The sequence below is a fragment of the Peromyscus californicus genome, unplaced genomic scaffold (assembly GCF_007827085.1).
Source record: "Peromyscus californicus insignis strain IS unplaced genomic scaffold, ASM782708v3 Scaffold_6__1_contigs__length_162567912, whole genome shotgun sequence".
Lineage (NCBI taxonomy): Eukaryota > Metazoa > Chordata > Mammalia > Rodentia > Cricetidae > Peromyscus > Peromyscus californicus.
The window spans coordinates 50,972,727-51,000,048 of record NW_026294584.1 but is presented as its reverse complement, the minus strand read 5'-3'; the positions used below and the strand labels follow the sequence as shown (position 1 = coordinate 51,000,048).

Genomic DNA, 27,322 nt, shown 5'->3' with positions numbered 1-27,322 from the left:
TTAGGAAAATGATAGTAGGTTCTTTAGGGAGATTCACCAGCTGCAGGTAGTCGACTAGGTTTATAGTATAAACCGTAAACTATTATAGTTTATAGCTTAAGTTCTCTCGTATTGAGCAAGTCTTAGGCCCTATTAGACAGTCGGTGGGTATCCCTAAGACAGAGATGCCACCATTGCGTCACTGGGGATAGCTTGCCACGCTGGTGATTGCTGTGGTTCTTATGTTTTATAACTAGGTAGGACTACTGATTGCTTTTCTCGCTTGGCAGCTTGCATAGCATCATTAGATACTGAGGGCTAGTCCTCTAGGAGGAGGCTTCCAGGTCGGTTCTGCCTCAGTTCCTCCAAGTCCCGGGTCCAAAGTGTGTGGTGTCTTCGGCAATAGGTGTTACCTTCAAGTTTGGGGAGGTAACCAAGGGCAACAGCAATAACCTATATACTGTTTTAGAAGTCTCTTTGATTTCTCTGGCCAACAACTCAAAAGGTTTGCCATACTTGGTATCAGAGCTTTTGTTAGACAGTCTATGGCTCTTGAGGTGAGGTATCACCCCAAGTGTCATAGCACCCCCTCTCTATATCTATCTATATGTGTGTGTGTGTGTGTGTAATAACACATTTAGTGTGTTAACTAAATGCTAATAATAACATTTAGTGTGATTTATCCCTCTTCCCTCCCTTCCTGTCTACACTGGCCTCCTCGCCCCTGCCCAGCTAAATCCCTACACCGCCATTTCCCCTTCATAGCGCCTGTGTCCTATTATTAGTGCCTGTGTCCCCCTTTCAAGAGCTCCCTCTCTCTCATCCCCCACGGTCCCTTTCCTGGTTTCTGTGGTGACTCCTGGTTAGATACTCGGATCTAAAAACTCAGTGTTTGTTTTTCTGGGTCTGAGTTACTATAATACCTTGAGACAGGGTCTCTCTATGTAGCCCTGGTTGGGGATTTAGCTCAGTGGTAGAGCACTTGTCTAGCAAGTGCAAGGCCCTGGGTTTGGTCTTCAGCTCAAATAAAAAGACAATATAATAAGTAATTTTTGAAAGAAATAACCCAATTTAGAAATAGGCTACAGATATGAATGATCAAATATGCTGCAACATGAGAGTGTGTCCATGATCTCTTTCTCAGACTGCTTGTTGTTGATATATAGAGAGGCTATTGATTTTGTGTCCTGCAACTATGCTAGAATTATTGATCATTAATAGTTTTCTGGTGGAATTACTGGGATCTGTTATGTGTAATATCAAATCATCTGCAAAAAGGTACAATTGGACTTTTCCTGCTTATGTCTCTTTAATTTCCCTCTCCTTACTGCTCCAGCTAGTGCTTCAAGCACGTATCAAAAAGGCAAAGGATAGCGGACAGCCTCGTCTTGTTCCTGATTTGAGTGGAATTGCTTTGAGTTTTTCTCCATTTAAAAGGATGATGTTGGCTGTGGGTTGTCGTATACAGACCTATCATGTTGATCTGTGTTCCCTCCAGTCCCCCTTTCTCTAGGACTTTTATCATGAACACATGTTGGAGTTGGTCAAATACCTTTTCTGCACCTATTGGGATGATCCTATGACTTTTGTCTTTAAGTCCAATTATATGATTTATTACACTTACTGACTTACATTGAGCCATCCTGCATCTCTGCAGCAAAGCCACCTTATCATGGTGCTTGATCTTTTTGATATATGCCTGTGTTTGGTTTGCAAGTGTCTGACTGAGATTTTTATATGGGTGTTCACTGAGGATTATTGGCCTGTAGTTTTCCTTTTTGTGTGTGTCTTTACCTGCTTTTGGTAATAGAGTAATACTGGATTTACAGAGTTTAGGAGTGAGCCTTCCCTCTCTCCCCGCTTCCCCTCTCTCTTGAATAGTTTAAGAAAAACAGGCTGTAGATCTTTGAAAGTCTAGTAGAATTCTGCAGTAAATTATGTGGCCCTGGATTTTTTTTTTAAACGGAAGGCTTTTTATTACTGTTCCAATCTCATTTGTTATGGGTTTATTTTTGTTGGTCTCTTGTTTAACTTTGGGAGTTTAGATGAACTTACAAATTTATCATTTCTTTTAGATTTTATAACTTAACGGACCAGAGGTTTTAAAGTATTCCCTTGTAACATTCTGATTCTGTGTGTGCCTGTTGTAACGTTTCCCTGTTCATTACTGATAATGCTAATTTGGGTCATGTCTGTCTTTTGGTTAGTTGGTCAAGGGTCTATCATGTTATGTTTTCAAGGAACCAGCTCTTAGGTTTGCTGATTCTTCCTACTGTTTTGTTCATTTCTAGTTCTGCTCTGGTTTTTATTATTCATTGCTGTCTACTGGATCTGTTGCTCTTCCAAATGCTTGGGTTGCATCATTTAGTTATTTGTGCCCTTGCTTTTTTAATGTAGGTGCTTAGAGCTAGGTGTTTCCCGTGGGGCTGCTTTTAATATATACCAGAGGGCTTGTTGTATTGTGTTTGTATTTTTATTTAACTCCTGGAAATTTTAAATTTCAGTCTTAATTTCCTTTCTGGCCCATCCACCGTTCAGTAATGTATGATTTAATCTTCATGAGTTTATGTAATTACTGGGGATTTGTTTTCTGCTGATTTTAAGCTTTATTGCATTGTGGTCAGACAGGATGCATAGAATTATTTCAATTCTTCTGAAATTAAGATTTTTTTTTTGTGTGTGTGTTCCCAGGATGTGTTCTATTTTAGAGTCGCTTTCATGGGCTGCTGAATAGAATGTATATTCTTTTGTATTTAGGTAGAATATTCTGTACATATGTTAGGTTCATTTGATGTATTTATTTTAATTTTGATGTATATTCATCTTTTGTATTGAAAAAATGATTTATAGAAATCACCCACTATTACTAAGTTGAAATTTATCTGTGTCTTTAAGCCCAATATGCTTAAGATTGTAATATATTCTTGGCTAATTGTTCCCTTGATTAGAAGGATGCATCCTTCTTTATCTTATGATTAATTTTAATTGGAGTCCATTCTGTTGAATAGTAGACTATCTGCTGGCATCTGCTTGTCTCCTGGTCCCATCTGCTTGGGATACTTTCTTTCATCCCTTCACTTTAAGGTTGTGACTGTCAGTGAAGGTAAGATGATGAGTTTCTTATAGATAACAGGAAGATGGAAATTTTTTAATTTTTAATTTTGTTTTTTCCAGATAGGGTTTCTCTGTGTAACTGCCCTGGAACTGTTTTGTAGACCAGGCTAGCCTCAAACTCACAGAGATCTGCCTGCCTCTGCCTCCCAAATGCTGGGATCAAAGGCATATGTCACCACTGCCCTGCTGAAGATGGATTTCTTTTAAAACAAAACAAAACAAAACATTTCTTTCTATTTCTTTTTTTTTTTTAATTTATTTATTTATTATGTATACAGTGTTCTGCCTACATGTGTCCTTGCAGGCCAGAAGAGGGCACCAGATTTCATTATGGGTGGTTATGAGCCACCTTGTGGTTGCTGGGAATTGAACTCAGGACCTCTGGAAGAGCAGCCAGTGCTCTTAACCACTGAGCCATCTCTCTAGCCTGAAGATGGATTTCTTAATCCATTCAAATACTTTGTGTTTTTTGATACTTAAAGATTATTGAAAAGCGTGTGTCGATTGCTGTCATTTTATTATATTTTTTCCTGTTTGTGTTCTTGGTCCTATTTTATCTCAATAATTATAGCCTCATTTGTTTTCTTTTAATAGTCTCTTGATTATGCTTATTCCTCTTTTCAGTCTGAAGTATTGTGTCCATATTCTGTGTAGGGCTGGCTAGGTAGACATAATTCTTTTAGCTTGTTTGTATCATGGAAAGTTTTTCTTTCTTCAGCTATAGTAGATGGTTTTGATAGGTATAGTAATCTAGGTTGGCATGCAGGGTCTTTTGGAAATTTAAGTACATAACTCCAGGCTCCTCTGGCTTTTAATTTTTCCACTGAGGAATCAGCTACTGTTCTTATGGGGTGGTCTTTATATGTCATTTGGGATTTTTCTCTTATGGCTTTCAATACCTTCTTTGTTCTGTATATCTACTGTTTTAATTATAATACACCATGGTTTTTCTGGTCTGGTTTGATGTTCAGTGTGCTTTTTATATCTCTTATGCATGTGCCATTCCTTGAGTTGGGAATTTCTTCTATGATCTTGTTGGAGATCCCGTCTACACCATTGACCTGCAACTCTTCTTCATCTATGCCTACAACCCAAAGATTTGGATTTTGGATTAATTAATTGATTTGGATTAATTAATTAATTATGGTATCCCATAATTCCTGCACATTTCTTTCATGTGTTTTAAACATTCCCCCCATATTCTTTGCTTGTGTAGTTCAATTCCTCCAATTTATCTTCACATTCTGGTATTCTATCTTCTACTTGGTCCATTGTTTTTAGGCTTCCCTTAAGTTTTGTAGTTTGCTTCCTGAGTTTTTCAGTTCTATCTTTATTCCAGCTTGAGTTTTCAATAGTTCTCTTTACTGAATTCATTTTTCAAATCTTGAATTATGAGTTTCATTTCATTTTGCCAGGCATCTTTTCTTGAGCATTACTCAGGCATTTATTGATGCCTCTTTTAAATTCACTGAGTTATTCGTTCATTTCTTCTTTAAACTTCTCAAGTTTTTGATGGTGACAATTGTTTTTACATTTTGCATCCTGGGATTCATCTAGGTAATTCTCATTGGAGAGTTTGGGTTTGGGGAATACTGTCTTGGCCATTCATATTGTTCATGCTTTGGGGATGTGACTTGGGCATGTGGTCTTCCTTCCTTGGTTATATATCTGATTGATATGTGATTCCAGCCTGCCTCAGGCTGGGCTAAGGCAGGACCTGTATGACCAGAGTTAGGCTTGGGAATGTGGACAGGCTTGATTCTGGGCAGATTCACTAGGGAAAGTTGGTGCATAAGCTGTATACCCACAGGTAGGCCTGAGCGTGTAGGGGATAGTATGGGCTAGCTTGGAGAACTCACCTAGAGTTAGGCCTAGGTGAGGTGTGGGGATGGCACAGGATGGTATGGGAGCATGCTCCAGGATAAGCTGGTGGACAAGTTCAATTATATGTGTGGACATGTGCATATGAGTGCAGTTGTCTTAAGAGAGCACTGGATCCCTTGGAGCTGGAGTTACAGGGAGTTATAAGCCAATCGCCATGGGTGCTGGGAACTGACCTATGGTACTCAGAAAGAACAGGAAACACGTTAGATTGCTATGTTACTATCTCTCTACTCCCTCTGCTAACACTTAATGGGGACTTATAAAGAAAGGTTTGTTTAGCTCAGCTTTGGAAGTTGAAAGTCCAAGATCAAAAGTGTCAGCCTCTAATGAGAGCTTCATGGTCAGCATGTGCAGAGTGGGGAGCAGCAGAGCGGGGGGGGGGGGGGGGGGGGGGGGGGGGGGATTACATTAGCAAATGGGAAGTGCAGAAGGTCAAGAAGCTGGAGTCCCCCAGTCCCTCCTGAGCTCACATCTCCAACTGACCTCAGGTCCTTCCACCAGACCCCACTTCTCAACGTCACCTGAACAAGGACCAAGCTCCCAGTGAATAAGCTCTTGGGGGAGACAATGAACTGCTGGCAGTCCTGTTTCAATTTTTGTAACAGCAAATAAACTGGACAAGGTTCTAGTAGTATGCTAGAGCCAACTTGTGCTGACTAGGGAAAGCTGGCTCTTATATTTTCAGGAAATTCTACAGCTGCTTAATACGCTGTCATTTAAAGTTAGCCATGGGGAGTGTTTACAACCCCAAATGGTTTAGGACTTTTGGTTTCTTGAGAACCTGCTGTTAAATATTTGGCAGCACACCACTGTAAGGTTCCTCCCTCAAGAAATTTACATCAAAATTGGGGTAATTTGTAAATATGCAAGTAATATAATTTATGAGTGCTTTGGAAACAGTATGAGTAAAGAGGTGACAAGCTTTGTAAACAAATTCTCTCTGGCAAGTGACATTGAAACTGAGATCTAAAGTGTAAGTTGACATCTGTGTAAAGAGAAGGAGCCTTTTAAGTAGGGTGACAATTGCTACAGGATCATGAGGTGGGACAGAGATTGGTGTGTTCCAGAAACAGAAAATTGCCAGTGACAGAATATGGCCGAGTGTGTCTGCCCAGCACAGGAAGGGCTTCATTTGCTAGACTCTGTGACTGACGTGGTGAGACCCATGCTTCTCTGCCGCGCTAGGCTCTCCATGGCCTTATTTCGGTGTAGGTGGATATATAAACCTCCTGTTAGTTGTAATGTACAAATGTCCAAATCATGTCCAGTTTAACGAACTTTTGTATGTGTGCACCGTATGTGCAAACAGAAGCCAGAGAAAGATGTCAGGTGTCCTCTATTCTTTGTCTTATTCCTTTGATGTAGTCCCACTGGTAACTTGGATTTACCACCAGCTGTTGGCTAGGCTAGCAACCAAGAAGCCCAGTGATGCTCCAATCTCCAGCTCTTCCAGCAATGAGGATACAGGTATGCTGACCATTCCCAGCTTTTTACGTGGGTTCTGGGGGATCCAAACTCAGGTTCTCATAGTGCTCTTAACCACCATGCTATCTTGCCAACCTAAACTACTTTTATAAAAACGCAGCCCAGATTCCGACTAGAAATCCCTGATATGCCTGCCCTCTTCAAGTCTACTGGAATTTCTTCATTGAGGTCTCAAGCAGCAAAGAGCTCTGTGATTTTTTCAAATGGCGGGCTGGTTGTCCCAACACTACCAAACAATCTGTCTTTTGCTGAGGAATCAGAGATGCCTGTCTGCTCATGTCTCCAGCTGCTTGGTGCATTGCTAACTCCCTATTTCAGTCCTGAGCTAGCCTGTTTTGTTGCCAATTACATTTTCGTTACTCTGATGAAAGTGCTGTTTAAAACACCTCTTCTTAGTTAGACACAAGAATTATTTGTTTACATTCTGCCTCCTGTGTTTGCCCAAATCCTAAGATTTATTTTTTTAATCTTTTTGACTTGGTACTGCGGATTGAACCCAGGATCTCATATATGCCAGGCAAACACTCTACCATTGATACATGCACACGAATACACATATATAGCTCACCACAAAGATTTTGATGGTTTGTTAAAGCTATTGGTTAGAGTTACCTTTTAAAAAATGTCTCTACCTTCCTAAGAATTAAGTTTGTGTGTCCATTCGTTCCTTGTCCATTTGTGCTCCTTTACTAGGACTGTTTTCTTCAATAGCTCCTGAAGTTCACACAGACATCTTATGCTTTTCTCTTGAGACTTACTTAACTTCCATTTTAACTTGTTTGAATACCTGCTCATGTGTATGCATATGTGTAAGCAGAAGCACATACATGTGGTGAACGTGTAGGCCAGAGGTTGACACCAAGTGCCTTTATTACCCTTATTCTCTCAAGCAGGGGGTCTCTTGTTGAATCTGCCAGCGGCCTGGCTTGCTGGGCATTAACATGGGTACTGGGGAGCTGAAGTGCTTTACCCCAAGCCGTCTCCCCAAGCCCTGGCTCTTGTCTTCAGCTTACTGTTTTCAAGAAGCCAGCTGACTGACCTTGTTCTGAAGTGGCTGCTCAAGCCTCCGAGTTCTCGGGTTTGTTATTGCATCCCTTCTGTGACTGCTGCATCCCATCCATGCCCAACACTTCCGGTCAGCATTTGAATGTGTTTCCGATTCCAGAACAGACTGTACACAGTCCTCTGGACTCTCCAGCGACTTGAGGGAGGAGTTCCTTCCTTGCCCCTCCCTCCTCTGACTCACCAGCCACCCCTCCTCTACCCCTGCTCAGAGCTCGAAATTCAAAGGTTACTTGAGCTGCCAGCCATATTAAGGAGTTTGCTCCCTTCTGGTAGCTTCTATCATTCTACCTTCTTGTTCTTCCTCCTAAGGCCCTGGTGAGTTCATCTCAGTTGCTTTAAGACTTATCTTTATTTTTCTTCCTTTACTTGTTGGAATTTTTTTTAAAATTATTTTATTTTCTGGAGCTGAGGACCGAACCCAGGGCCTTGTGCTTGCAGGCAAGTGCTCTACCACTGAACTAAATCCCCAACCCCGGAAATTTCTTACTGCTTAGTATTAGACACTGATCTTTCCTCCTCATTCTGTGCTTACATACCATCACCTTTGCGGTTTAAATTACCAACTCTATGCCCATGGCCTTTTTTTTTTTTAAGGAGAGGTGCCAGTTTTGCTTAAAATTTTTATTTTTTAATTAAAAAAACCCCTTATGTGTATGGGTGTTTTGCCTGTCTGTGTCTATGTTTGTGCACCGTGACTGCAGTGTCTGAGTCCAGAGAGGCATTGGCTCCCCTGGAACTGGAGTTATGGTTGTGAGTCACCGTGTGTGTGCCAAGATATGGACAGTGTGAGTCACCGTGTGTGTGCTAAGATATGGACAGTTGTGAGTCACCGTGTGTGTGCTAAGATATGGACAGTTGTGAGTCACCGTGTGTGTGCTAAGATATGGATAGTGTAAGTCACCGTGTGTGTGCTAAGATATGGACAGTGTGAGTCACCGTGTGTGTGCTAAGATATGGATAGTGTGAGTCACCGTGTGTGTACTAAGATATGGATAGTGTGAGTCACCGTGTGTGTGCTAAGATATAGACAGTTGTGAGTCACCGTGTGTGTGCTAAGACATGGACAGTGTGAGTCACTGTGTGTGTACTAAGATATGGATAGTGTGAGTCACCGTGTGTGTGCTAAGATATAGACAGTTGTGAGTCACCGTGTGTGTGCTAAGACATGGACAGTGTGAGTCACCGTGTGTGTGCTAAGACATGGATAGTTGTGAGTCACTGTGTGTGTACTAAGATATGGATAGTGTGAGTCACTGTGTGTGTGTGTGCTAAGACATGGACAGTGTGAGTCACTGTGTGTGTACTAAGATATGGATAGTGTGAGTCACCGTGTGTGTGCTAAGATATAGACAGTTGTGAGTCACCGTGTGTGTGCTAAGACATGGACAGTGTGAGTCACCGTGTGTGTGCTAAGACATGGATAGTTGTGAGTCACTGTGTGTGTGCTAAGATCTGGACAGTGTAAGTCACCGTGTGTGTGCTAGGAACTGAACCCAGGTCTTCTGGAAGAGCAGCCAGTCCTAACCTCTGAGATCTCTCTCCAGCTTTAAATTTGTGTGTGTATATGTGCATAGATATGCTGTGATGTATAAGGATGTCAGTCTATCCATCATGTGGATCCATCATAGGGCTTGAATTTAGGTTTGGTGGTATCAGGCTTTTCTACTCTCCACTCCGCCCCACCCACCTTGAGATAGGCAGGGTTGCATGTAGTCCAGATTGGCCTCAAGCGCCCTGTGTCGCAGAGGATGACCTTGAAATCCCAACTCTCCTGCTTCTAATCCTAAATGCTAGGATTACAGCTGTGCTGCCATGCTTAAATTCACGACTCCTAAAATTTCATCTCTGCATCTTCAGAGCTCCAGATTCCTCTAATTACCTTCTCAGCATTTCCATTAGACTGTCTCAAAAGAATCTTAATTCCAGCATTTCTAATTAAACTTCAGACACCCCCCCCCCCCAATCCTTCCCTACAGTTTTTATCAGTTACTTCACTATTCAACTGGTGTAAATGAGACACCATGGGCTGTGTGGGAATAAACAGACATTATTTTAGGTTCTAGTCAGAGCTCTCTTCCTGGTTTGTAGGTGTCTCCCATCATGGGACATCTGATGTCTCTCTCCTCTTTCTGGAAGGACATTGACCTTGTCATGGTAGAACTCTGTTTTATCATTGCAAAACAAAAGATGTACTTTTTATTTTATATTATTTTAAATTATATGTATGCACATATATCTGTATTGGGGTATGTGCACATGGGTGCATGTTGTATCTCTCTGGAGCTGGAGCTATGGGCAACTGTGAACTGCCTGACATGGGTGCTGGGAATTGAACTCAGGTTCTCTGCTATTACCCGCCCTCCCCCCCCCCCCCAAAAAAAAAAAAAGACAGGGTTTCTCTGTATAAGAGCCCTGGCTGTCCTGAAACTTTGTAGACCAGGCTGGCTTGAACTGCTTCTGCCTCCCAAGTGTTGGGAATAAAAGCATGAACCACCACTGGCTGGCTAGGTTCTCTGCAAGTGTGGTAAACTAGGCTGGGCGGTGGTGGCGCACATCTTTAATCCCAGCACTCAGGAGGCAGACCAGGCAGATCTCTCTCTGAGTTCGAGGCCAGCCTGGTCTACAGAGTGAGATCTAGGACAGGCACCAAAACTATACAGAGAAACCCTGTCTTGAAAAACCAAACCAAACAAAACAAAGTGGTAAATTATTGTTTTAACCATCTCTCCAGCCCCTACAATACAGGTAATTTTACAGTTTGCCTTTTAATTTTACCATCAAAACTTTTGGGCATATGAACTTTTAAATGCTTATGTAGTCAAAGTCAATGAAACAATTATTTTAACCTATGGTTAAATGATGGTTTTGTCATGTTTAAATATCTTTCCATGATACATTTATTTATTTATTTATTTTTTAATGACAAGGTCTTTCTATGTAGTCCTGGTTGTCCTGGAACTCTCTTATGTAGACTAGACTGGCCTCAAACTCACGGAGAGTCCCCTATCTCTGCCTCCCAAGTGCTGGATTAAAAGTATGTACAATGCCCAGCTACATTCATTTGCTTCTTACACTTTGATTTCTACTTTACGTTTAAGGCCTGAGGTAAGAATCTAGCTTTCAGAAGCCACGAAAAGATTGGGGATGTAGCTCAAGAGTAGAGAGGCTGCCTAGCAGACACAAAGACTGATGGCTGTTAACCACTAGCATACTCCAACCGACTTATTAGTCCCCGTCATAACAACCCTCCGCAGGAGCTCACTGATGACACTCTGTGATTCACCACTGTATCGGTCTGCTCTCTAACCTCATGTTTAATACCTGAGGCTAATAACTTCCCTTGGGCTCCCTGACAATTTTCAGGTTTCCTGTTTCTTACATGTTAATTCTTTCAAATTCATTTTAAAAAGCATTTTCTTTTCCAATTTGATTGCATGTTCCTACTGGGAATTTTTATTTCCATTAGAATTACAAATTACCTTGGTGAGAATTATGTAAGACTTTAAGAACTAAAACTCATTCATGTGCTGTTTGTTTAATTAATGTCTGAGTATGCATTTTTCTATTTTTTTCATGCTTGTTTAATTTTGAGCCTAGGATTTATGTAGGCCATGTTCTCCTCCATGTTATGTATCTAAGGATGGATGACCTGCCTAGCACTAAGATTACAAGTGCAGACCACCACGAACTAGTTAGCCAATGCTTGGTACAGAGTGGGCTGCAGTCTACTGAGCTCTACCCCCAGCCCCTTCATGTTTTATTTATTCTTAAATATTTTTTTACACTGTTAGCTGTTTCTCACAAATTAAATGCTGTATATCCATTATATTCAGTTTAGATTATTTTGAGATTTTTTTTGATAGCTTAGAAATGGAGATTTTTGCTACTGTCTTTATTTATAACTTGATGTCATTTTAGTTAGAAAACAGTGATTTCAGCTGTTTTAAACCTATTGAAATTTACTTTATTATGGCCAAGGATATGAGGTTAATCCCAGTTAGCATTTGATGAACGCTTGAAAGAGGATAGGCTTTCTGTTGATTTAATAGTGTCTTCAAGTTGCGATTCCTCTAGTCCTTCTATTAAGAAAGGGATAGTGGACTCAGCAGTTAGGGGCTCCTGTTGGTCTTCCAGAGGACCAGAGTTCAGTTCTTACCATCCACATCAGGTCTCTCAGAACTGCCTCTTACTCCAGCTCCAAGGGATCTGATACCCCCTCTGACCTTAATGGGCATCTCATGCACATGCATGCATGTAAGTGGAAAATAAATCTTAGAATGAGAAATGGATACATGAAAGTCTCCAGTCATGTGCTATTCCTCCGCTCAGCTGGGTGTTTGAGCTCCTCCATCTTGTCTATTAACCTATGACTTGTCTTGACAGACAGACCCTTTTCACATAAAGCTCCTTCTTGTCTTTGGTCTAGGTTCTGCTTCTTAGTGTTTCTCCTCCCTGATGAGTTGAACCCTGGTCCATGTTCATACTAGGTAAATGCTCTCCCACTGAGCTACAACCCCAGCCCTGCCTTTTAGTTTTTAGGGTTTTTTGTGCTGATTATACCTAGGGCCTCCCACAAGCTAGACAAGCTATGTCCTTAGTTTTTGTAACTATTTTAGAAGTGGAGATTTCTTTCCTTTCGGCTTAGTCAGTGTGGATTGAGCTCGAACTATGCATTTTAACTTTTTTCCATCTATTTGTTTATTTAATTCATTCATTCATTCATTTTTGTTTTTTGAGACAGGGTTTCTCTGTGTAGTTTTGGTGCCTGTCCTGGATCTCACGCTCTAGACCAGGTTGGCCTCAAACTCACAGAGATCCACCTGGCTCTGCCTCCCGAGTGCTGGGATTAAAGGTGTGCGCCACCACCTCCTGGCTCTTAACTTTTTTTAAAATGATGTTGACTGTACTCAGGGCTCATACATGCTAAGCATGGTCTCTAACACCGAGCTACATCCCCAGGTCCCCAGATGGCTTCTTATAATCCTCCATAGACTTCTTGCTTACAAATAACAGAAAATTACTTAGGCTAGCTAAGGTTGTGTAAGAATGTGCAGTGACAGCTATACACTGGATTGCTACGAAAAAGAGCCCTGCACCTCTCTAGGGAAGCAAAGACTAGACAGTTGCTAGAATAGTTATGTAATTTAAACTCAACTCCTTAGGGTCTTATCCAACTCAGTACTCTGAAATAGGTGCAAAAAATAAAATAAAAATAAAAATAAAGGTAGGGATAATTAGAATCCATTCTGGCAGCGGTGAGAATTCTGATATGCAGTAACCAAAGTGGTAAATTCTAGACATGTACTATTATCGATCTCATCACGCACTGTGCAGGCTACCTAGTCTCTTGGTTTCTGTTCCTTTTCTGTTTCCCCAGCCTCCTGCTTCAGAAAGTTTTACTTTGGTGATGAAAATCAAAGAACTGAGAGCTAGGTAACTAGCATTTGGAGGCAGAGAAGAAATGAGTTCAAGGCCAGCCTGAGCTACGTGAGACCCCACCACTCCCAAGCCCTAGGAAGCACCACCCCAAACCCAGAACCTTCCCAAATCAGAGTATTAGCTATCATTTGCTAGGTCAATTCCGAGTAATTAGAGATGTTAATCTGTTGGGTTCTGTTGACATATGTGGAGTTACTTGCCAGTTTGGAAGGCAGTAGACTTTATATACTCGAGTTGGGTTTCTGAGTTTGGTGTCTTAAAGGAACATACATGGTGGCGGTCTTATCACTAGGCTCTGATTCTCAGAGGCCTGAGACTTTGAGGCTATAGTTCTTGTGATGAGTCAGGGAAAGCTTATCTGTAAAATGACTGGGTTGGACTAGACTAGGTATTTCCAGATTTCCTAAATTGTATAGAGTCTGATTCTAACAGGCCGCCTTGTTCCTTTTTCACTGTATAGGCAACTATCCTGTTAAAATTAGCTGATAACTATCAAGTCCTTGCCTATCTGCCAACTTTGGGCACTAGCCTGGAGAAACAGGTGCATGGAGTCTTTAGTTATTCAGCAGCAAAGTGAAAAGATCCAGCCAAAAGACGTATGTAGACTGACAGGAAGCCTTTCTTATATGGAAAAAGATACCAAAGTTTTGACAGTCAGCTGGATGTGGTGGTGTGCGCTTTTAATCCTGGCATTTGAGAGGCAGAGGCAAGCAGATCTCTGCGTTTGAGGCCAGTCTGGTCTACAGAGTGAGTTCCAGGACAGCCATGGCTACAGAGAAACCCTGTCTCAAACAACAAAAGAAAGTTCTGATAGTCACACAAAACAGAATAGAGATAAGATGAATTAGCAATCTTTTCAGACTCTGGAGATTAACTCTCTTGTGAAAAGAAAGGTTCTGTTGTTTTGTCCCGACAGAAGTGGAGTTGAGGAGTTAAGTAGGCTGAATTAGTATAAGAGCGGCCAGGAGAACAGGAAGCTCTCCTGTTTGGCCAGATGTAGGTAGGTGCAATGAGATCGAAGTTGTCCAGTGTGCATTAATGCCAGCCACTCAAGATGCCTCTACCAGCTTGGTCTAATCAAACCAATGTTCCAAAAGCACAATGTACAGAACAGGCTACAAATGACCATTTATATATGTATTGGGTAATGCAAATCCCTTGACATAAAGTAATAGTGAAGTGACTGGGGCATGGTGAATTAAGTGATTCTGTTTTGACCTACAGGTCCTAATGAGTGCCTCCTTCCTGGGAGCCCTATGTCTTTTCTCATCTGTCTGTGTTGTGTGCGCCATTTCTGCATTTACTCTCCCCATTGAGACCAAAGGACGTGCCTTGCAGGTAAGTGACTCAGGAAGCTCTTGATTTTCTTACAATTAACCACTTAAAAACTATTTTTAATTATGTGTATGCATATGTGTGGATATGTATGTGAATGGGTGCAGATCCCCTGGAGTTACAGGAGTTTGGAAGATGTCCAACATGGGTGCTAGCTGAGAAGTGAACTCAGAATAGTAACGTATCTGCTGAGCCACCTTTTAGCTCCTCGGCCACCACTTTTTGACCCAAGAGAAGTTTGGGATATAGGTAGCCTTTACTTAAGCAGGCAATGAAATCTCATTAGAGGGTCCTGATTGAAATTCTGGGTTTCTAGTCTCTCACATGTAGTTTTGAGCAGCAATAAAGGTGAAGTTAACTAAGAATTCACTTCATATATTTTCATGTAAAAGCTACTGTTTAACAAATGGGGCTGGGTTCAAACATCACTGCAGAGCCTTTAGGATCACATGGCTTGGATGCAACAGACTAGCTTCTTTCCCCAACACCCACATTGAGTGGTTAAAGCTTCAGTGCAGCTTCCCTGGTCCAGCTGTGGAGGGTGCAGCTTTGGATACCTACAGCCTGTGATCTCCATCTGCCACAAGTAAACTGACCTCCAGTTCCACTGCACCTGAAAAGCTCCAGAGCAGCATTAAGCCAATCTATCTAAAATGAAGCCTACCTGAGCAAACACCTTACCAGACCACCATGGCACTCACTAGGGAAGGGACCCATTCATAGGGCCTGATGGCCTCTAATGGCTTCACCACCTCGAACTAATGAGTTCTGCTGCAAAGGACTGGCTTTTTTCCCTTTAAATTTTTCTTTCTCATCTTCCATGATTGGTCTACTTAACATTAAAGATTATGAAGGCAGGCAGTATTTTGGCCTATGAAATGAAATGGCCCTGAGCTCTGTATTTAGGCTCCTTATTTCTCTGGAGGCTGTGGATGAAGTCAGGGCACAGGCTCCTTAACATACCTCTCTGCTCAAGTCCCTGAGAACTTGGAACTGTGGCTGTAGAATATTATTTTCAGATGTGTTACATTGTTTATGCTGTGGAACATTTGTTTAATGATGAAAAGGTGTGTTGCATTCTTTTACGTTGCATTTAACTCTGTGAAGCTGTGTTACTGTGCCTGTCTAAAACACCTGATGGTCTAATAAAGCACTGAATGGCCAATAACGAGGCAGGAGAAAGAATAGGCGGGGCTGGTGGACAAAGAGAATAAATAGGAGAAATCTGGGAAGGAAAGAAAGAGCAAGAGAACAAGGAAAAGAGGATGCCAGGGGCCAGCCACCCATCCACAGAGTAAGAGTGAAAGTAAGATATACAGAAGTAAGAGAAAGGTAAAAGCCCTGAGGCAAAAAAGGTCGATGAGATAACTGAAAGTTAAGAAAAGCTGGCTAGCAACAAGCCAAGGGCACTTATAATTAAGAATAAGCCCCCCCCCCATGTGTGATTTATTTGGGAGCTGGGTGGTGGGCCCCCCAAAAGAGCAAAACCAACTACAGTAGCTTCCAGTGTGGAGCACAGACACCAATCGAGATCTGGCTATCACTGAGAAAGGAGTCAGGTACATGAAAGGAGGATCTGGGGGCTTTTCTACCTTACAGCAAAATGTTAATAGAAGTCATCTGCAGTTGCCCCATCACTGAATGCTTAAGTCAGACAAGATAACTCATGTGTTTCCTTTCAGTATTACAAAGAATCACCACACCCTTTTTACTAGCGTACAAGTTGGGCAAATTTTTACACCAATGTAAAAAACACCAAGTTTTATGCTAATTTTCCATTCCCTACATTTGTGGTGACTTTTCTGGGGTTATTAGGTACGAGCTACCACAAGTGGCTCACAATTTAAAAAGGAGTTTTACAAATAAGACTGAAGAAATCTAACAGATCATTTGATGTTCCCTATGGATGTCAGACTCACTACAGAGCCAGTCCTTTTCCTGCTGCTGGGGCGTGACTGAAGAACTCAGCACTGGGACACGGTAGAATGTTAACATGGTGCAATACATACATATGAACACACCCTGGCCACTGAGTGCTGGTATGTCTTCAGGATAATTAAACGCATACACATATATACATACCCACCTCACTGCTGTGATCATATGCACATCTTTTCAAAAACAAGAAAACAGCATAACAGTCATCTGTCTGGATAAACCAACTTGCTCACTAGCTTAAAGGTAGTGTTGAGTCAATAAACTTAAAAAATTCAATCATTAAAGAGTATGTTTGTAGTGCCAGACATGGTGATGCATGCCTTTAATCCCATCACTCAGGACGCAGAGGCAGGTGATGTGAGTTCAAAGCCAGCCAAGATGACACCTAGAGATCCTGCCTCAATAACAAACAAAAACCAAGAAAATAAACAGAATGTTTATGGTGTGAATTTCTTTAGATCATGTCTGTATAACACCAACTTTATAAAGGTAGCATTGTCATTTCATAAACAAGGGTAAATGATGGATCTTAATTCCATGTAAATTGTATTAAGGACAAAGACTTACAAACTAATTTCTTTTTCTTTCTTTTTTCTCCCATAGCAAATTAAATGAGGACCCACAATACTATGGCTACCAAAGGAAAAATATTTGATCTTCACTGTTACTGAGTATTTTTTTTTAATAGTTTTATTTCTGCATGTGGCAATTATTTTAAGACAACCAAGGCACACACAAAAATGTAGTGGGGGTCTCTTACTTAGGAATCAATATATGCAAGCCTCTTATAGGATATATTTTTGCCAGATGGTAGTGCATGCCTTAAGTCCCAGCATATTGGAGGTCGAGGGGTCAGGAGTTCAAGGTCATCCTTAGCTATAAAAGCAAGTTTGATGCCAGCCTGGTTATCTAAAATGAAACACAAAACTCAACAACCTACCACCAAACCACTTAACCCCCACTACCCAAACAAACCAATAAACCCTGAAATTGAATGGGAATAAAAGGTGGTGGGTGGAGAATATAGCTTTTCTTACTTGGCATCAACAACTACTTAACCTTAGACAAAACACTTGGTATTGCTCCATATGGTCTATGGTTGAAGGACAAAGATTCTGTACTTAAGGCAAGAAACTAGACTGGTATCACTGAACTTAAATTTTGGCCTTAGTATCTTAAAAAAAAAAAAAAAAGAAAAGAACTACTACTATATTCTGTATGTAACTACCAAGAATCTGGGAATAAAGTTAATTTTTTCCATACATCATTACTCTTTTTTAATCTTACGAGGGACTCACTGATTCTCATGATGCATGTGCAGTTTTCCTGTAACACATAACTACTTACATACTGTTGGTGGGCGTTGTGCACACCAAGTTCTCCTGGGAAAGGCATGCTTCATTAAGAAAATATCTTTTATTGCTTTTCAGGCTTATTGTGGAAGCCCACTATAGTCTCAGATCCCCAGGCTGGCTGAGGATTTCCCCCTCAGTAACAGTGGAGAAGATCGCAGCTGCAACTACAATGAAATGCTGTTATGTTAGCACACTGCAGCCACACTGCTTAGGGAGCAAACAACCCCTACTCAAACAGTCTATGGATGGCTTAAAATCAGTTTCTTATAAACTTAGCAGTTTAGAGGATTGGTCCCAGGACTCCTGGTAGAGACCAAACAGCCCATCCTATATAGAACGGTACAGCAAGTGTATTCCCTTCCTTATACTTCTGTCAACTCCAGATTGTATCTATTATTATAGCAATGACATGTATGAAATAATGACAAGAAAGTCTGTGTATATTTAGATGAACATTTTTCTTTTTGCTTTCTTGAGACAGGGTTCCTCTGTGTAGCCCTGGCTGTCCTGGAACTTGCTCTGTAGACCAGCTGGCCTCGAACTCACAGAAATCCATCTGCCTCTGCCTCCTAAGTGCTGGGATTAAAGGTGTGCACCACCACCGCCCAGCAAACACCAAACGCACTCCCCCCCCCACCTAAATATTTATCTGACTGGTTGAATCCTGGATTTGAAACCCATGGATAAGCCAAGCATGGTGATGCACACCTTTAATCCCACCACTTGGCAGGCGGATCGGTGTTCAAAGCCAGCCTAGTCTACATGGAGAATTCCAGGACAGCCAGGGCTACTTGCTACATAGACTCCATCTCAAAAAGCAAAGCAAACAACAAAAAACACATGAATTTGAAAGACCAACTGTATTATAGGCTTTTCAAGTTATATACATGAGCCTACAACATTTCTAACTCCAAGCTATATGAAAAGCTCATGTGATTAATCTGGCTAACAGGCAAACAATCACCTTAAAGCCTAGTTATTATTCCAGGCCCAAACTATTCGATGGAAAACTATGTTGGCTACATTTGCAGGAGTAAGACAAGCCATCTACTCTAAGTCATAACTGAAAATCACAAAGCTGGAGTTTGAAGACACGTAGTTAATCAAAGGCTGGCAGTGGTGGCAAGCCAAGGACAAAGCTAATGGCCCAGCACACTCTCAAGATTTCAGAATTCTCAGTGTCTGTGGGATACTCAGGCTTACGGAACTTCACGGTGCTACCTAACACTGTCTAGCACTCAGGCTTTTGAGACAACAGCAAATCAAGCCTACAGCAAGCTATTAACATAATTTTAATGGAATCCTTGATAACTAGCTTGATAACACAGCTTTTCTACAACACAAATTGCAAGTTGCTTGTGGAGACGGTTGTTTAGCACACTTAGTCATTAGTAGAAACAAATGCCAAGTCATTTCCTTATATGAACTTATTGGGCTTGTTTCACAGATACCTAAAGACCGAGTACTAAAGAATAAAAATTATAGTAGAAGTAGTATGTCAGGATCTAATAGTTTTGCACAGAGAATCTAAGACTCTTTAGACTAATCTATAACAGGTAATTACTTTCTGTAATATGATGCTGAATTTTCTTTATTTTGGAATTTAATATACACATGATTAGTGTACTGTTAAAAGAGACTGGATTAGGTGACTGTCACTATTGATAAAAGATTACATTTTCTGGCTCACTTGTTTTGGGACTAAGGCATAAGAACACAGGCAAAGAATTTGTTCCCACACTTCCTGCTAAATGGTAGGGGATGATAAAACCACCCTTCTTTCATGCCACATTAGAGAATGCAAAGACAGGATTTTGTTAATGTTATAAACTACCAAGGAAGGCATTTCTAGGATTCAAATTACGTCTATTTATTCTGTTTTAAATCCAATTGATCATTTCCACCAAAGATCTACTAAAAGCTCAGAAGTGGGGCTGGAGAGATGGTTCAGTGGTTAAGTACACCGACTGCTTTTCTAGAGGAACCAGGTTCAATTCCCAGCACATATGTGGTAATTCACAATGTCCGTACCTCATGCTTATGGAACAGAGATGGATAGATGCAAGAAAGACACCAGTAGACACAAAATACAGAAATATTTAAAAAGTCCAGTGGTGACTTTAAAATGTTATCACTTATGAGTATCATACTTTCCACAATTTTAAGATAAAGTGAATATAAGCGAAGTTTTAAGATTTTCATGACAAAACTTCCTCTGTACTATGAACTGGACCTTTTGTATGTTGGGGTGGCTTTCTTTCTTTTCTTTTTTTTCTTTTTCTTTTTTTTTTGGGGGGGACAGGGTTTCTTTGTGTAGCTTTGGAGCCTGTCCTGGAACTCACTCTGTAGATGAGGCTGGCCTTGAACTCAGAGATCCGCCTGGCTCTGCCTCCCCAGTGCTGGGATCAAAGGCTTGTGTCACCGCTTCCAGGCTGGGGTGGCCTTCTTAAACCGTCCTTAGTATACCCTTAGACTGGGTTAGGTAACCAGTTAAAATCTACCTCCAAGGAGGAAAATACTATAGTGTATTTTTTTTTCCTACTTGTCACTTTTTTCTTGGTTTATCTTTTGAAGGTCAAGGAAATACGTTTTAGAATTAAAGAGTTCTCCTGTCATTTATGGCCCATACCACATCCCTACAGGCAACAGTGCTGCAGTTACAGGAATAGACGAGGGCTACGATTACAGGCTCACACTAGGTCAAATACTACGAAAATGCATTTCTTCATTAAGTCTTCCATTACAAAAGTCTCGGCTGCAGTAAAATAGTCACAGTAAAAAAATCTACCAGTTAATTTTTATGAAATCCAAAGCACCAATCCCTGAAGAAACAAAAACCAAAGTCTCCAATTCCTGTTGCCTCAGATGTTCTTCCCATCTTGCGAAACCTCCACGGAGAAGCCTGTGACCTGACTATCGAAGGAATGTAAGTCACCTGTATAGGAATTATGACAGAATTCCCACCCAAGTCAAAATAATATAACATTATCAATTATTAGTTTACATGGAACTATAAAATACTTAAATATGGCACGGTTATTTGATTGAAAAAATACAGTAATTGAATTCAGGGTCACATCCACAATTTTAATGATCAACCAATCACTCTATTCCCCTCATTCATATGGACTTTAAACAGGAAATGAATTCAACTTTCTTTTTACGACATTTTCAATTGCAACTCAAAATCTTTTGGTTCTCAGGAAGCAGCTCACATTAGTTTGGATCAGGCCTCAGCAAAAGGAGAGCCTTCCATACATGTTAAACAACGTAAAAAGTGTACATACTGATACAGCAGTGACCTGCAAATGTACCTTCTAAATGAGGAGCTGGCAGTGTATTCACCGTTCTGACTGGAGGGGCATTTCTGACAGTGTTCTCAAGTTACACTTCTGCACCTCCGCTGGGTGGCAGCCAAAGCCCAGTCTTTAGCTTAGAAAGGCAAAGCTACTGTGGTGGGAGTTATTGTACTCTTCTCATTCCTCTATCGAGAAAAGCAGCAGGCCTGTGAATTCAGTACAGCGGGGACCACACTGCCAGCCGCTGATGTGAAGGGGTCGTCTGCCTTTACTACTACTCAGTCCATTTATGCTTCTGCCTCGACCACGCAAGTCACTGTCTGTGGGAGTTTCCCGACTGCCAGAGAGATCAGGTGCTTGGCACACGGGAAAGCTTTGAGTTAGAGTTAAGTAAAAGTAAACCCCACCCTTCCCACCCCCAGCGCGGTCTCCATATCTATAAACCTCTGCCAAAGGTAATGGTCACATTCAGCAAGAACAGTGTGTCTGTGGCAGGAGAACTTTGATCCAGGGCTCTCAGAAGTAAACGCTGGAATAAGTTTAGATCAAGACTGCTTAATCGTAATGAACATTTTATTTTCTTACCAATGTGGGGTAGAGTTCGACTGTTTTTCTGTTAGAGTTTATGACCATTTAGCTTGGATCCACCTGAACACATTGTTACTTTCAATGATCAGGTCATGAGACTTAGAGATCATGACAGTAGTGTTACTTATAGAAAAAAACTCAAGACATTTACTTTTAATAATATATTATGTATCATTACATGAAACATGGTTCTGAACTGTCTTTGATTCAGCAAAAACTTGTAATGATGAAATGTAACATTATTTTAAAAGGTTACTATGGCATAGACTCTAATAGTGACTGTTTGGGGTGTATTAGTAGACATTCTGGCTGAAATACATAAAAATTATGTTTACCTTATTGAAGCCCTGCCTCCCCCTTAGTGGTAATTCTCAAAATAATTTACGTAAGTACTGCTTTAACTCAAGTGACAAGTATGGAAGACAGTCTACCAGAGAACAGTATTCTAAGATAGCAAAAAGAAACATATTGTCCAAAGTTCCACAGCTGGGGCTGGAGAGATGGCTCAGTGGTTAAGAGCATTTATTGCTCTTGCAGAGGACCCAGGTTTGGTTCCCAGCACCCATATGGTGGCTGACAATCCTCTGTAATGCCAGTTCTAGGGTATCCAATACCCTCTTCTAGCCTAGGTGGGTGGGCACCAGGCGCATACACGGTGCACAGACATATGGAGGCAAACGAGCATACATGTGAAATAAAATAAATAAATCTTTAAAATATTAAAAAAAAAAGGTTCCACAGCTGTTACACTCTAAATGCTGGACTTAACCACACAAGTTTTAAGGTATACATATCATCCACTTCCCCTGAATAACAAAACAAAACAAAAAACCCCAAAGCCGAGGGCATGGTGGCACACTACTTTAATCCCTGCACCAGGGAGGTAGAGGTAGAAGGACCAGAGTTCAAGGCCAGACTGAACTGAACCCCACTTCCAAGGGTCTATATATTGTCAATTTGTTCAGACTGTGTTTGCAGAACAAATGTCAGCTGCACATTCAAATCACCACAACAAATATCACCATATAACACATTATTTAAAAAACTGATTAAGACTGTTACAATACATAACTGGATTATAGATTGTTTACTTAGAGAATGGGAAACTATTGCTAATAAGGTATGCACACAACATTCTCCAGCTAACAATCTTAGAAATGTGACATGGATAGGAATCATCGTCTTTCCCCCCACCCAAACAGGGTCTCATATCACATAGTCTGGCCTCAACCTGGCTATGTAGGACCTTGAACTTTTGATTCTCCTGCCTCCACCTTCCAAGTGCTGGTACTTCCAGCTACATTTTAATTCATGGGAGGCAATGCAACCAAATACATCCTCATGCCAGCTGTGTTTTCTTCCGTCAACCCAAAGAAAAAATTGTCTCTAGTCAAACAATTAAAAAGCCTTAATACTCAAAGTTTGCTATGGCAAACTAAAGATGCCCTTGTATTTGTCAAGTATTGGGCTAGTACAATGGTACAATGATTTTATTCTATCTTAATCTCATTGGTGCTTTGTTCATCTCAGCCCCCCCCCCCAAAAAAAACCAAAACAATACCAAAAACACCAAAAACCAAACAAGCAAAAGGAATAAATCTTTCTTCTCTCTCCCAAAAAGAAAATTAAATTCTAAATTAAGGCAGATCAATGATAAAATATGGAGTTCTGTTAAAAACAAAAACAAGTGAGCAGAAGACCAGCAAACAGATGCTTCAGAAAAAATATTTTTTCCCACTTACACCACCCCCCACAATTGATTTCTTCCAAACCCCATAACATACTTTCCACTTGAAATGATAAAGACAGATGAAAGCCCTTTCAGGGAACTTAAACTGGGTGGCCACCAGGGCACAAGTTGAAATCTTCTATCAAATATTGTATGTGTACCCTATTGTATTTTATATTTGACGGTACTACTAAAAGCCATACTGCGAGCTGGGCAGAGTGGCACACACCTTTAATCCCAGCACTCAGGAGGTAGAGGCAGGTGGATCTCTGAGTTCAAGGCCAGCTTGGTCTACACAGTGAGTTCCAGGACAGCCAGGGCTACATAGTGAGACCCTGTCTCGATAAAACAAACAAATAAACAAACAAAAGCCCCAAAAATAACAAACAAGAGAAAAGCCACACTGAAAACCATGAGGCTTGCTCTACAAGCACCACCTGCACAGTAGGGGGTAAAATCAAACAGCAACAGCTAACATGCACACTTACTTCCTTAAAGGAAGCTGAAGAAAAGGTAGATCTAGGAATCCATCAAAGAACGGCCTTGAAGACCTGCTATGCCCAGCATCTCCAACAGACAAGATAAGAACAAAACCAATAAGCAAACATTTGTTTTTCCTGATTTCCTTTAATGCATTTGCCATCTTACATAGACACTACTAGCTGTCTTCAGAGCATCTGTCTACACCTTTCCAGCAGGCACTCGGGAAAGGACTCTTCTTCCCACTCGTGTTTGGGGAGGGCTGCTTTTAAGCACAGTAAACCTAACTCTTATTGTTGGCCATAATTAGTGGGTAGTAGCATTAATATTCTAAAATGGATCACCACACACACTCATATCACACTAAAATCTCGACTTACTTCAAAATCTATTTCCTTTCTATTGTAGCTTTTATTCTCGACTGTTGTATGAAATCCAAGTAGTGGGAAGAATGTCTTTTCTTTCTTTGCAGTTTCTTCTTTTTTTTAATCTTTCTTCCTCCTTTTATTCTTCTACACATTTCCTTCCTTCCTCTTTTTTAAATTACCAATGACAAGAGGTTAAAGAAATGGGTTATTAAAAACCAAAGTCTAGTAAACAGCAAACACACATCAGAGAGGTCACAAACCCTCCTTTGTCGCGGTGTTAAATCACTGACAAGGTTTTGTTTTTATTTTGGAAAGGAAATTTTCTTAGAGAGTGTATGGCTGGAAGCTGCTCACTTAAGCAGCTGGCGGTCCTCCAGGCTCTTGAGACGCTTCTTCCGGGGCTGCACAAAGTCATCATCCGAGTCATCACTGAACTTAATATCTTCTGGTTCATTCCTGAATTCTAGTTTTGGAAACCTTTTTTCTGGATAAAGATTCTTTAAAAGTTCTTCAAAATAGCTTTCAAGTTTTATACCAGCATTGGCTACTTCCGAATCAGGCTGTGGGATAAAATAAAGATAGGAATTAAAAGCCAAAAGACCAACATTTTAGTCAATAAAAATAACCTCTCACAATTCTGTTCCTTTCTGGCACACAGCTAGTGGGGGCAACATAAAGTCTAGAGAAGGCCCGCTAATAAGTAAGACTTTTTTATTGAATCATTCGAAAAAGAGGTGGGAATGATAGGGATAGATCACATCAGCAAGATGACAAGATCATCATGGACAGGGATCTCAAGAATGAAAAAATGTGGTACAACAGAAGAACAAGCAGAACCAACAAGAAAGACACAGTTCAAAGGGACTCAGAAGATTGGTAAACAAGAACTTTTGGTACATTCTTACTATTTCAAGATAAGCACAGAAATCAAAGTCTAAAAGTACACAGTTTGCAAAATAAGAGGAAGGAATGGTAAATACTTATATACACTCTAAACTATCTTGGTATGAGGTGTCTTGCATTTGGACTTAGTACGTGATAAAACTGCAAATCAAGTGTGTCTAAGTCTTGCTAGTAACTTCCTTCATACCCTGGCAACCCTGAAGCACAGACACTGTGGGCACCTCACTGTTGGAGCTGTCTGGGGTAAGATTACTCTTCACACTGCTGTCGCCTCTCCCCATCTCACCTCATTGAATTCAGCACAGTTCTGAAAGATCAATCTAAAATCAGCTACAAAATCTTCAGGCTTTGTATACATGCAATAATCCTCCTGAAGTCTTTTCTTGATGGTTGACAAGTCCATTGGGTTTTTAATTATTTTATAATAATCAGGCACCTTACAAAACAAATGAATTATTATAATATAAATAAGTAAATTGTACCTGGTCCTATAACACATGCTATTTTTCTTCACATTATCTTGTCACTGGTGGAAAACAAAATCAAGAAGCAAATCTGTTCATCAACACTTTCAAGTACCTACTGTGTTTCATACACAGGTTTTGTAGCACTTTCTCTAAAAACGAACATTTCATATTGGTATATATTCATTGTACACAGTGTTGGGTATCACACAGGTAGTTTTAAGTGCATCATATATGTATATAATATATCATGACCATATCCCCCTTCTTCCCTTTAGCCCACATTCCCCTTCTCCTATCCCCAAAGTCTCCCCTCTTAAATGCCCAGATCCCATCAGCTTTCATGTCATAGATGTGTATGGAATACCAGGAGACCCATAATTGAGAGAAAATATGCAACATCTTCTGCATTTCATTTCATAGGATTATCTCTATTTGTATCTATTTTCTAGAAAATGACATAATTTAATTCTTTATAGCTGACTAAAAATTCATTATGTAAACACACAGCATTTTTTAAATCTTTTCACCTGCTGATGGACAGCTAGGCTTATTCTATCAGCTATTGTGAACAATGCTATAATAAATGTGAATGTGCAAGCATCTCTGTTATAGTGTCCTCTGAACATATAAATCAGAAGAGATGAAATAAGTATAAATGGCCAATAAACATTAAGAAAAAAATGTTTAATAACCTTAGCTATCAGGAAAGTAAAAACTGAAATTACACTGAGATTCTACCCCAGTCAGAACTGTTACCGTTAAGGAATGAACACGAACACACGAACACACACACACACACACACACACACACACACACACACACACACACACACAAATGGGGGTGAGGGGGTGGGTAGGGGGAATGCTGATGGATATGGGAAAAGCAAACTCTTCTACACTGCTGGTGGGGATATCAATCGATTAATTATAGACATCAGTATGGAGCTGCTCAGAAAACTAAAAGCAGAAGTACCCTATGACCTAATTAGCAATGACTTTTAATGGAAAATGCCGTCATGTGTTTCCTTTTAAATCTCCTATATGCTCCCTCTTCATTATTAAATACAAAGTAATTATTAAAATGTGCATAGTGGGGCATGCCTTTAATCCCAGCACCTGGGAGGCAAAGGCAGGCAGATCTATGAGTTGGAGGCCAGCCTGATTTATATAGCAAATTCCAGGCTAGCCAGGGGTACACAGTGAGACACTGAGACCCAATCTCAAAAAAAAAAAAAAAAAAGAAAGAAAGAAAAAAAATTTGAGTAATTGTGACACATGGTTCATGGTTGCTTTATCTAGCAAAGCTATCTGGTAAATCTGATGGAGAGGCCTGGTTGTGGTGTTGGTGCATGTCTTTAATACCAGCACTGGGGAGGCAGATTCAGGAGAATCTCTATGAGTTCCAGACCAGCCTGGTCTAGATAGTGAGTTCTAGGCCATCAGAGGCTACAGAGCAAGACTCTGTTTCTAAAACAAGCAAACAAATACCCAATTAAAAAGGATGGATCAAAGTGATTTTGTCTTGTACTATTTCAAGTAGTGAAGGGCCTGATCCTTAGTTCTGATACTCAATAGCATGACCCTGAAAACGTTAAACCTGCTGAAAATCAGTTTATATTCCCAATGAATAATCCTGGCAATTTCAGAGGAGTAATGAGGTGGTTTTATCAAATGATTTACATCAAGAAAAAGGGGTTAACTTGTGGCTGTTGCTACTGGTAAGCCAGAATCATAAAAAGCAAAAATTTTGGGTTACATTTTTAAGTATGTACTGGCAACACAAACTTCCACCTCTTTTGGGTTTGAAAGATCCTTTCTCCTCAAGTACTTATTTCTTTTTTTGGGCTGGGGCTGTAGTTTAGTAGCTGTATATGTAAGCCCCGGGTTCAATCCA

The 27,322-nt window shown here is 40.6% G+C and overlaps 2 protein-coding genes across 5 annotated transcripts in view; one reads left to right on the top strand and one right to left on the bottom strand.

Annotated features, from left to right (window-relative positions):
* Nucleotides 1–14,608, top strand: part of Svopl (SVOP like) — a 56,332-nt gene extending 41,724 nt beyond the window's left edge. Inside the window, exon 14 of the mRNA XM_052721323.1 lies at nucleotides 14,191–14,608. Within this exon, the coding sequence (XP_052577283.1) occupies nucleotides 14,191–14,328 (138 nt within the window). The 3' untranslated portion in view covers nucleotides 14,329–14,608. The remainder of the gene's footprint in view (nucleotides 1–14,190) is intronic.
* A 6,052-nt stretch (nucleotides 14,609–20,660) lies between these two features.
* Nucleotides 20,661–27,322, bottom strand: part of Trim24 (tripartite motif containing 24) — a 114,933-nt gene continuing 108,271 nt past the window's right edge. For all 4 annotated transcript variants that reach the window (XM_052720073.1, XM_052720075.1, XM_052720072.1 and 1 more), the window contains exons 18-19: nucleotides 25,248–25,397; nucleotides 20,661–24,618 (exon numbers count right to left, since the gene is read on the bottom strand). In XM_052720073.1, the coding sequence (XP_052576033.1) occupies nucleotides 24,409–24,618; nucleotides 25,248–25,397 (360 nt within the window). In that variant the 3' untranslated portion in view covers nucleotides 20,661–24,408. The remainder of the gene's footprint in view (nucleotides 24,619–25,247; nucleotides 25,398–27,322) is intronic.